At 48.7% G+C, this 11825-nt stretch overlaps 1 protein-coding gene across 4 annotated transcripts in view; it reads right to left on the bottom strand.

Annotated features, from left to right (window-relative positions):
- Positions 1–119: 119 nt before the first annotated feature.
- The window catches only part of TLL2 (tolloid like 2), a 147089-nt gene continuing 135383 nt past the window's right edge, over positions 120–11825 (bottom strand). For 2 of the 4 annotated variants that reach the window (XM_027528572.1, XM_027528573.1), the window contains exons 19-21: positions 10993–11206; positions 7656–7906; positions 4015–5658 (exon numbers count right to left, since the gene is read on the bottom strand). In XM_027528572.1, coding sequence (XP_027384373.1) covers positions 5524–5658; positions 7656–7906; positions 10993–11206 — 600 coding nt within the window. In that variant the 3' untranslated portion in view covers positions 4015–5523. Of the gene's footprint in view, positions 1178–4014; positions 5659–7655; positions 7907–10992; positions 11207–11825 lie in introns of those variants that run through there. The other 2 variants (XM_027528575.1, XM_027528574.1) reach the window with 2 other exon arrangements.

Genomic DNA, 11825 nt, shown 5'->3' with positions numbered 1-11825 from the left:
GTTGACATGGACTGCCTTATATTTCTTATGAGTTAGTTCTCTGTTAGAAGTTCACTTCTTTAAAACAATGAAGGGGTTGGAATCTCATGTCAACAAAACAACAAAATTAAAACCAATAATTTGGTCATTACAATGAGTGCATTTATTCATTCATTCAACAAATCTTTAACTTCTCTGTCAAGCATTATTCTGGGCTCTGTTCTGGGCTTGGTGACAAAGACAAATGAGACTTCAACTCTAAGGGAATGTATGTTCCAGTGAGGCAGATGGACACCAGTCAGGACAGCACAGGGAAAATCATTATGGAGGAGCAAGTGGGGTGTATAAGGGAAGGGGGCCTGGAGTGATGGGGAGGCAGCAGTCTCTGAGACATGACATTTAAGATGCATATGAAAAATAAGAAGAGGGTTCCAGGCAGAGGGAACAGGAAATTCAAAGGCCTGGTTCTAAAGCAGGCTTAGTGTGCTGGGATAGGAGGGAGGCTGTGAACCTGGTGGGAGGGACCTGGAAAACCTGGAGGTTAAAAGCAGAGCGAGTTTGGGGCCTGTGATGTGAGCAGCAGGGCATGGTAAGATTTCCACGGTGCAGCAAAGGAAAGACTTTCGGGGTTTTGAGGAGAGGATGACCTAAGTGGGGCTGACAATGATTACCTGCACTGCCTGGATTCCAAGGGATACAAGGGTTAACCCAGACTCTGGTTAGTAGAGTTGACGTGAGCGGTGACACTGGCTGCCCTGGGATGAGAGCAGTGGCAATGGAGAGCAGTGAAGGGGGCTGTGGCTTACTGAGGAAGCAGAGGCAGTGAGACTTGATGGAAGAAACGTGCGGGGGGCGGGGGGGAGGGAAGAAAGGGAGGGGGAGATGGGAAGAAAGCCAATGCCTGGGGTTGGGATATAACTAACGGGGGTGGAGACACCATCTGTTCAGGCAGATGATCCTGGAAAATGGGGTGTGAGGATCCAGGCATTGGATGCCTTGCTTAACAAGACCAGCATGGCCTTTGCCTCATGGGGCTTCAGGTCCCCAAGACTCAGTGAGGCTTAAACTGAATCCACTGGCGCCCAGAAGTCGGGGACAACGCAGCTCAGAGACGCCTGTTTGTAACGCCTTGACCACACTTCTGCACCCTGTGTGGTCTTAGGCAAGTGAAGTAACTTCTTCCAACCTCCGGCTCAATCTATAAAGTAGAGACAACATGTTTACAATACAGGTTACTATTTAAATCAGCACAACTGGTACAAAGTGTGTTCTATCTTTGCTTGGTAGGCATGAAATCACACCCGGACCAGAGATCTGGACCAAGGAACTGGCCTTGGTGGCCCTGCCCCCTCTGGCTAAGCTGTCTCCAGATGGACAAGGCCAGCGAGGGCCTTTTTAACTCTGTCTTTGCTTTGCATCCACTGATCACCAACTCATTCTCCAATGGACATGTTACTCCTTTGGAAGAATTGCTAAGAAAGTCAGTAAACGGGTGCTCTGGCCTAAGAGTCTGGGTCAGTCATGGTTTTCCAGTCATAGCATCAAAAGAGAAGTCGAATTTTTTTTTCAGATGCCTAACCTTTAATTTAAGAAGAAATGAAATTGGTTGGGTGGGTGTAGGGATGCCAACAGAAAGAAGAGAGGTCGGGGACCCCGGCTCTGGGTCACTCCTGAGGCTTCAGCAGCCAAGAACTCCTAGATGGTGCTCTCAGGACATCCTCCCAGGGAAAACCAGCCCTGAAGAAGCTCAGCCCTCTCGCCCCTTGACAGGACTCTAGTTTCAGGAGGAGAAACTGATGTGTCTTGAGCCAGGCTGGGGTCTGGGACCTGGGACCCCTTGTTACACTGCGTGCTTGCACCTGGACAAATGTCTCCTTGAGAAACCAAACGCAACCAAACACAAAGAAACTATAAGGAACTAAAAACGACCGTGTGCATGGGCAGCTGGGGCAAATCATGAACAACAAGATCCCAAAAGACCAAAACCACAATTGCCACTTGTAAGCAAGCCCCCTTATAAGAACTGTGACCTTCAGTTTTAGAGGCCACATGTGGTCCTCAGGCTCAAAACCAGATGGAGAATTGCTGGGGGACAAAGGGAAGGTGGCTACCACGCCTAAGCTAGCGTGGTTACAGCAGAAACCATCTCCTCGATGTTCATGTTGTTAGATTTCCAGCCTGTCTGGGTCCAAGAAGGGGCGCGACTTTGAAGCCCTCTTCAGCTTTGCTCGTGACTTTCTGGGTCCAATAGGAGCCCTGTTCTGGAGCCAGGCTCTGGGTATTCACCAGATCATAGAAGGCCAGAGAGAAGGCCCCCCTTTTTGTACATGCTTCCCAAGTTCCTGTGATATTGGAGAAAAAGATCGCCGAGAGGACTGAACTTGTCATACAAACCCAGGACATGCCGATAAATCCACATTCTTTAATGAAACAATTCTTTCTAGACATATGTTAGCTCCTTTCCACTTTCTTTTTGAAACTGACATTTCATGAAACGTACAATTACACAAGATAAAAAATACAGTATATTTATAGATAATCCTCTAAACGGTTTTTCTTTTTTTTTTTTTAAAGAAATCTTCTAGGCATTTGGGATTATTTTTCAGAAGTTCAGTCTACAAAGGAAACTTGAAAACCATCTGCCAAAGCCTAGGGAATACTTGTTCACACACTGAACAATGACAATACCACGAATTATCTGAGATTTATCAAATGGACCAGATTGACGGCAAACCCCAGGGTGATTTGCTAGTTAACAAGATTTTACAAATGATGTAACCAGGTTGAGCATTTCATGAGTAACATAAAACTTAACTTTAGAGGAAAACCATCTTATGGTGAATCAATGCACAGCCTCCTTCTCTGATTGGAGAAATTCCACAGGCTGAAGTTAATTCCAGATCTTCACCCCGCCCTGGGATCCAGGTTCTAGCATTTGCTAGACCAGATGACACTAGAATTCGATCAGGCTGAAGACCTGGACCCCAAATGTTTCACCAGGTCATCAAGAGAATTCTCTGAGTTGAAGTCAACCTGCTTGGAGCTTTGCAACAGCCCCAAGGACAAAGCAGGCAGGGGTAACGTCCCGTGGGATGTGTACAGAAAGGTCACTGAGCATTTGGAAGAGCCAAGGCAGGGGCCTGGGTCTTTCTGCTGAGTGGACTTTCTCTCGTGAAGCCATCTGTTCAGTTCTTTGCAGAACCCACATTGTGTTTATGTCCCGTGAGTCTGAGCTTCCAGGGGAGCTGTCTGGCCAGCCCCAGCTGAATCAGAGCTTGTCTTTTCTGGGAATACGTCACTCACAGAAGGCCTAAAGAAAGGTTTTCATAAGCGTCTCATTGTTTCCAACTGGCCACAGGTTGATAATGGTTGAAGCTTGTGTGTTTTTGAAAATCATACTAGAGAGAGAAAAACAAGTACCATTGTTTCACGAGAGCAGCAAAGACAGAGGCAGAGCTGACTCTGTTTCTGACTCCTTCTCACTTTTCCAGGGAATTCATCAATCTTATTCAGACTTCTAAAGGCTGAAACTACAGAATTTTCAAGTCCTCAGCGAGAGACCCTTAACAGCCACCTTCTGCATCCTGATTTTGGTGTCAACTTTGAAGATCAGATGGGACAAAACAAAAGCCCCCAAACAAAAAATCAGAGAAATGGAATCCACCCTGTGAGGCGGGTAAGACCCGAACCACATGACAAGCTGTTCCATGTGCTGAAACAAAGATCTTCCAAGACAGGGGCTGTGAAAGATCACAATATAAGAATGTAGGTTGAACCTCCCTCCAGGGCCAAGAAAGGCCAAGAGAGGCTTGGTAAAAGTAGAACCATAAAACACAAGGCCGGTCCAGGAGGGCCTATTCAGTCAAGTCTGTGGGTCAGCATTTATCACACTGCACTGGTTAAGGCTCTGACAGTTGATCCTTTACATACATACATATATACAGACATATATTATTAATAATAATACTTTGATTTTTTTCTATTTTAAGGAAAAAATATTCCCATGCATTTTTTTCTACCTTTCTTGTATTCTTATTTTTTATGTCTTTTTATTTTAACTCCCAGCAATCTTTTTAACTAAACATAGTCCTCTGGGGCCATATTCTGATTTTCAAAAATATCACCTTTAAATGTTTTGCAAATATTTTGTTTCAAATGATGTTGATTCATCCCCAAGAATTCTGGTGCTTGGGAGCAATTTCAACTCTCACCAAAAATCTTCTCGTGTGCGATCCTGTGTTCAATACCAACCACACAGGACTTACGGCTATGTAAACATTATTTTAAAATTATTCCAACATAAATACTCTTTTTTAAAGCTAACATACCACAGCTTTTAGCTCATAATGCCCATAGATGCCTTAATGAAATGCCATTCAAAACTTTAAAGTACACCTGGAGGTTCTAAAATTATGTAAACAACATCCTCTCCACTTCTTCAAAGCGAGTGCCCAATGTGATGAATTCTAATTGAAAGTTGGTGACTGAATGCTGGTTAGTCTGAGTAAGTCACCAACACACTCTTTAACCCAACCAGCTTCAGGAAGTTAGTCACAGGTAGACTTGTTCCACAAAGTGTTGATTCTTATATAACTTATAATTAACCAGTTTTCAATGATGTTCATGAGGGACCTGAATGGTCCCCCATAAGATGTCTTTGCACGTTTTGCAAATACAGTTGGTATTGGTTGTCAAGAGTGGAAGTCAACCACAGCAAGGGCCTCCAAAGCTGGAGAAAGAGATAATATTGGCCCATGGAATCCCAAGGCCACGTGGAATCTTCTCCAAGTCAGCGAGGGCAGGAGGACAAGTCACGACGTCTTCTTTTCGGAAGACTAGGGACTCTCACCAGCAACTGTTCTGCTGAAGTCACAGCAGATGCCTTGGATCCTTAATGCAATTAGGAATGGGGAAAACCCAACATGAGCAAGGAGAGCTGAAGACACAGAGGACAAGTTGGGGGTCTCCTTGCTATGTGACAGTGATCCTCAAACACCAGCTTCCTCTGCATGATGCTTGCTGCGATGCCTGTTTTAGTCCCAGTGCCCATATTCTTGGGCTTCTTGGGTGATGTGTCCCTGGCAGAGAGTTAATGTCTCCAGCCAAAGCTGTGAGGAACACGTGAGCTATGGCCAGTCTTTTATCCTCATTGCCTAGCGCTGATGGAAGATGCCCCGACTCCCAAGACACGGTCAGCCTGCCTTCCACCTACGGAAGCACATCCAGAAACAGAGCCACCCAAGGGTAGGCTTCTGCCTCACAGGGGCAAAGGGCAAGGAGACAAACAGGCAACGCTTAAATAGCCAGTGACATCAAATCTTAATCTTTAAAACTGCATGATTGGTAACACCGAGGCTGGAATCAAAGAAATATCTTCTCCCCTCCTTGTTCTGGCCAGATCAGCCAAATTCATCCGATACACACAATTCCAAGGCTAGATTTTGAGTTTTTGTTTGAGAATAATACTGTACACTGCTTTAGGGCAGATTCACAAGGTGCTATTGTTATAAAAACATTCTCAGTTCCTGTTTTTCAAGAACAACATTATTTCTTCATGTGTAGGGCATCCTGGAACTTGGTACTGGTATACCGGGCATGAAAGCCTTTCTTGTTAATGGTGTCATCAGTGTGGAATCGAATCATCAGAGAATCCCCTGCAGAGTAGATTTCTTCCAATGGCTGAGGCGGGGAGAAAGGAAAACCAGGGAGACTTTAAGCCAGTTGGCTGTGGTTGTAGTATTAAAATAAGGAGGATGAGACAAAGACACAGGAGAGACGCTGAAGGGCATCAAAACAAGCTGTTTTTTCAAAGAAAAGCTTTTCAAATTCTGCTCCCAAGAGCACCCCCAGCCCCCTGCCCCAGCTCTACTTTTCCAAAGACAATTCTAAATGCACAACTCTTATAGAATCTATTATTATTAAGTGCATCAGTTAATTAAGTGCACCTAAGCACTTTCAGGGCTTCCCTGGTGGCTCAGATGGTAAAGAATCTCCTGCAATGCAGGGGACCTGGGTTTGATCCCTCCAAGATCCCCTGGAGAAGGGAATGGCAACCCACTACAGTACTCTTGCCTGGAGAATCCCATGGACAGAGGAGCCTGGCGGGCTACAGTCCACGGGGGTAGCAACGAGTTGGACATGACTGAGTGATTAACACATACACATGCTGAAGCATTTTCAGATTTCATCTCATGTAAAGTTACAGCCGCTTTATAAGGCAGGCACTATCTCCATTCTATGCTTGAAAATCTAGTTGAAAATCTAGTTCACAACTCAATAGTCCCCAATCTCAGGTCTTCTGACTATAAAGTGTATATCATGAATCACCCAGCACTAGGGTCACCGCTGTGATGTTCTCCCAGGAGATCTAAGACAAAGACCATCATTGAGGCCTCTGCCTTGTCCAAGGACAAAACGTGGGATGGAGTTGTTACGTTTGACAGAAAGGTTTCGCCAGGTGGTAGGTGAAAGGGAGCCAGGATCCCAGACTGCCATCTGCCAGATTCTAACGGAACCAAACTGGGCTTCCTGTATATTTCACTGCTCAGGACCCTTCAAAGTTCTCCTCTGGACCCTTTATCTCTCAAAGGCACTGCATCAGCTAAGCCACATTGTGTCATCCTTTCTCTTTTGGAGGGTGAGAGAAGATGAAGGGAAATTATTCAAAGATCCATACAAAGGCCAGTTTGAGGTTCATTTACCACATGCACTAATAATGACTCCAAAATGATTTATTGTAAATTGGGCCAGTTGCAGAGCCTTGAGTGATCAGCTCTGCAGGTGAAGGAAAAGACAGAGCTGGGAGCCCAGTGTGGGGAGTGTGATGCAGATGGAGGAGGACCAGGACACTGAACTGGCCTATGCTCTCACTGAGCGCCAACTCAGTGCCAGGCCCTATGGCAGGTGCTGGGGAAATAGTGATGAAAACAGGCCTGCCCTGTCCTGAGGAGGTGGCCCAGGAAAAAGATGATAATGAAAACAATCACAATGACCTTGAACATAACTAATGTTTATAGTTAAAAGAGTGATTCGTAATTTGTATAAGCATTTGGTTTCTACTGGGAGAGAGAATTGGGAGTATATGGAATACACAAGAGGATAATAAAAAGGCCTGGAGGCTAAATAAAAATGGGGGTGTGGGGAGACAAATCCTCTGCAAAAGTAAGACAAACCCTCTGCAAAAGTGAATTGAAGTGAAAGTTGCTTGGGTCTCTTTGTGACCCTATGGACTATACAATCCATGACATTCTCCAGGCCAGAATAATGGAGTGGGTAGCTGAGCCACCAGAATACTGGAATGGGTAGCCTATCCCTTCTCCAGGGGATCTTTCCCACCTAAGAATCAAACCAGGGTCTCCTGCATTACAGGCGGATTCTTTACCAGCTGAGCTACCAGGGAAGCCCAGTCTGCAAAAAGGCAGCCCTAAAAGGAAGATGCTCTTCCCTAGCTGGCCTCTGCATTAGGCCTTCCTGACCTGGTCCCCGTTACTTCCCAACCTCCTCTCCAGCTACCCTCCGGGTTTCCCTCTGCTCCAGCAGGACGGGCCTCTTGCCTGGTGCCCTAAGCAGCCGCAGGGGCCACCAGGGCTGTGACCCATGTGTGTCTGACCCCTCAGTTCATGCTCTGGGTCCCCGCAGTGACCGCCTACCACCACCCCAGCATCCCCAGGACTCACCCCGGAGCCGCAGAAGCGGCCGAGCCTGGGCGCCGTGCTGTCATAGCCGTCGAACGCCTCCATGTAGTCGTAGCCGCAGTCGGCCTCCTCCTCGACCTCAAACGTGCGGAAGATCAACTCCACGCCGTAGCCGTCCTCCGCCACGATCACCCAGTCGCAGCGGGCTTGGCTCGGGTAGTTGTTGTCCCCAAACTGGGCATGGGAATAGAGCTCTTTGGTCTGCACTTCGGCCTTCAGCCTGCCCCCACACTCTGGAGCAGAGAGAGAAGCGCGATGCGCCCTCGGCACAGAGAGGGCACGCTCCGCACTGCGCACCCCACCCCCAGCAACCCTGTCTCTCTTCACACCCTCTGTACAGGCCCGTTTTCTCTACAAAGTCTAGTGTTTGCTCTGTGCGAAAGGCCAGGCAAGTTTCATCACCCCACTTTGTTAGTCGCTCAGTCGTGTCCAACTCTTTGCAACCCATGGACTGTAGCCTGTCAGGTTCCTCTGTCCATGGAATTTTCCAGGCAAGAATACTGGAGTGGGTTGCCATTTCCTCCTCCAAAAAAACCCATTTTACAGAGAAATAAAAGAGATCCAGGAGTTTCTAGGATTCGCTGGGGAATCCAAATTAGCCCTTACATACACACCCAAGACCTATGTTCCCAGATTGGGCTATAGGGAATCTCGGGGAACACCAGAGATGCCATAATAAAAGCCTTTCCTTCTCTCCAGTTATGGATATATGGGGCCAAGGGATGGTTTGTCCTACTGGTCGCCGGGATGTGGTTGGATCTTTACCACTTTGTTGTCTGGAAGCATCTGAAAAGGGCTCACTCCTGCCGACAGACTTACCGTAATCTGTTATTTTTGCCAGCAGAGGGCGCCCAAAGCGCATCAAAACTGCTGCTGCTGCTAAGTCGCTTCAGTCGTGTCTGACTCTGTGCGACCCCATTGACGGCAGCCCACCAGACTCCGCTGTCCCTGGGATTCTCCAGGCAAGAACACTGGAGTGGGTTCAAAACTGCTGGTGAGGGCTTAAACCTGAAACCTCAGAATAGATCTGGATTGCACCTGTATCTGGGCTTCCCTGATAGTTCCGCTGGTAAAGTATCTGCCCCCAAAGCGGGAGACCCCGGTTCTATTCCTGGGTCGATTCCTGGAAGATCCCCATCCCCTGGAGAAGGGATAGTCTACCCACTCCAGTATTTCTGGGCTTTCCTGATGGTCCAGACGGTGGAGGAGGGCATGGCAACCTTCTCCAGTGTTCCTGCCTGGAGAATCACCATGGACAGAGGAACCTGGTGAGCTACAGCCCATAGGGTCCCAAAGAGTTGGACGCCACCAAGCAGCAGCAGCAGCACCTGCATTTGAGAGCCTGGCCACAGGCTAGCTTTCAAAAACCCTCTGCAGGTGTTACAGGTGAGCTATGCCTCCAAACTTTGGACTTGTATTCTGTAGCTTTAGCTCCTATTTTTTACTAGGATGGTAACTCTGGTTGGCCTGAGCCCATCCTACATAACACATGATAAAAATATGTACATGAGAGTGATGGGCCATTAGAGAGCAATGGAATTGTGCAGGTAAATTCCCCCACCGCAGTTCTTAGTGTGCTCCCAGCCTCCTCCCCATGGTGTGCCTTCCACACTGTGCGGTAACGTTCACTTTGCCCTGAGGTCCCTGCCCCCCTTCCCCACCCACCCCCGGCTGGACCTCCACATCCAGCCTGGCCCCAGTCCTGTCCGACTGCCAACTCTCAGTCCCGAGTGTTCTCTGGCTTAGATTTTCTTCCAGGTCTGAGCTGTCTTTGGAAAATTTCAAATTCTTGAGATGTGGCTGGCAATGAAATGAGGGCTGAGCAGAGTAGGATGCCTCCCACCCATCCTGCCAGATCTCCTCTCCTCTTCCCACCTGCCCTGGCCCCTGGAGGCAGACCTCTGGGTCTACTTGGACCAGCCCCTTGGCTCCCTGATCCGGCCACAGCCAGCACTAGCAGATCAGGGAAGAGAGAGGTCAGGGCACTAGTTCCAGGCCCCTCCTTGCCTGGTCACCACAGACTGTGTCCTTTGACTGCATGTCACAGCTCCTGTTTGGGGGCCCTCTGCTTGCCAGCTTTTGTCTCTAGGCTTCAGGAACTGATCCCCCGCCTCTGTCGTTGAGACCGAGGGGAGTGACAGCCTTGCATCTTAGCCATGGTTGCTGCACAGCCCCTGTGGAGTCCCCACATCTTGTCCACCCCTCTGTAAATGGTCCCTTAGTAGCTTCTCAAATAATGACTCCACCTGAGTGTGCCCGTTTCTTGCAGGACCCTGACCCACCCTGAGCACCCACACTCAGTCTGCAGGGACAAGAGGGTGAAGTCACTAGTGAGTGGCTTTTAAACGTCACCAGGGAAGTGGTGATGCAGCCGTGAACAGTGGGGAATTTGCGGCCAGGGTCAGCCAGGCTTCCAAGATGCTGGCTGTTGCTTTGTCTCATGTGATTCATATTTTCTGACTCTAGGAAAAAACTGGGAGGAGGGGCTGTTAAAGGGATCAGAAAACCTCACAGAGATCACGATCATGATCGCAGGCTCTGAGTGAGCCTCACTGCCATTGCTTTGTCAGAGGGCGGGGATCAGAAAGTCAAGGTTGCTTCATGGATTCTAGTCCCAGACTGTATGAGGGCAGGAGAAGGGGGCGACAGAGGATGAGATGGTTGATGGCATCACCAACTCCATGGACGTGAGTTTGAGCAAGCTCCCGGAGATGGTGAAGGACAGGGAAGCCTGTGGTGCTGCAAAGAGGAGTCTCAAAGAGTCGGACACGACTTAGTGACTGAACAACAAGTCCCAGGCTGTATCCTTTAAGTGGCTAAACAACAGAGCCAGTGTTCTTACTGACTTTCTTCTGTTTAGCATGGTAAATAATGTAAGTTATAAGCATAAACATTTTCCTCCAAAGGGCTGATTAAGGCTGTTTATTTCAAGTGAGAAAAATAATGGGAAGCAGAAACACTTTTCGTTTTTTGTAACTGCTTCTTGCGGGGGTACAGAGGACTTCTTTCCACCATTCAGCACCCAGACCCAGGGTTTCACAAAACAGCAAAATTACAAATAAAAGTTTAAAAGGAGGGAAGGAGGAAGAAAGGAAGAGATGTAGGAAGTTTGGCACCGAAAAAGGGTTGCTCACTTAATAGGTTGCTATAACCCTCCCCCCATGGCTGTTCATGTTTCATTTTAAAAGGGACACGTCATCACACACCTCCCATCCCCACAATAATCAGAATTAAAGGTGATCCTTTCCCTGCCTTCATCACTCATCTATCTCGGGTCCACATGGGGATAAGCTGAAGGCCAGGGCCCCAGCCCACGCACCTGTGCTGTGCACAGCCTGGAATCCTCTCCTCTGCACCGAGGCGTCCGAATAAAACCGGAGAAACAGGCTGCTGCCCGAGGCCACCACAGGGTCCGGCTTCTTGCTGCCACAGAAACGGCCGAGGATGGGGGCCTGGCTGTCAGGCCCGTCGTACAGTTCCAGGTGGTCGTAGGCACATTCCTGGTGCTGCTCGATCTCAAATTCATTAAATGTCTGGGGGTGAAAGAGCAGCGAGTGAGCCCAGGTCCTTTCAGCTGAGGTGGGTGCAGGCCCCCTCTCTGGGAACACAAGGACACACATCTGCCCAGCCAGCTGTGCGGGGGGCGTGGCGCCCATGGCGATGATGGTCACACTTGTGGTGAGGGTCACCACCTGGCCTCTTTTGGTCTCCAGAGCAGCCCTGAGAACTACTGCCACCACGGCCCCTTGGCGGATAAGACAGCTGGGGTCGGAGAGTGTCAACGCGTGTTGGTGTCTGTGCTCCTCTGTTATGTCTCACGGTGTCTCCCTCGCTTAACCATGAGACCAAAGTGCTTCCTCTGAGCCAGGCACTATTCTCAGTGTTTTGTAAGTAGCAGTCCTCACGACCTTGTGAGGTGTCTGCTGTGATAACCACCACTTTACAGATGAGGAAACCGCGGCACAGAGCTGTCGCATAACTTGCCCAAGGGCCACCCACTGGCTGGGCCAGGACCAGGAGGTCCGGAGCCCCTGCCCTCAACCTCTGCACTGCACTGCGCAGCCCCCTGAGCACAGATGACGTGAACGGCGCTTTTATGAAGTGCCCGCTGCTCCACGTGCTCATGGTCAGAAAGGCTGGCCTGAGTTGAGT

Source organism: Bos indicus x Bos taurus, chromosome 26, assembly GCF_003369695.1.
Source record: "Bos indicus x Bos taurus breed Angus x Brahman F1 hybrid chromosome 26, Bos_hybrid_MaternalHap_v2.0, whole genome shotgun sequence".
Lineage (NCBI taxonomy): Eukaryota > Metazoa > Chordata > Mammalia > Artiodactyla > Bovidae > Bos > Bos indicus x Bos taurus.
The sequence above is the reverse complement of the archived record's forward strand: the minus strand, read 5'-3'. Positions and strand labels throughout refer to the sequence as shown.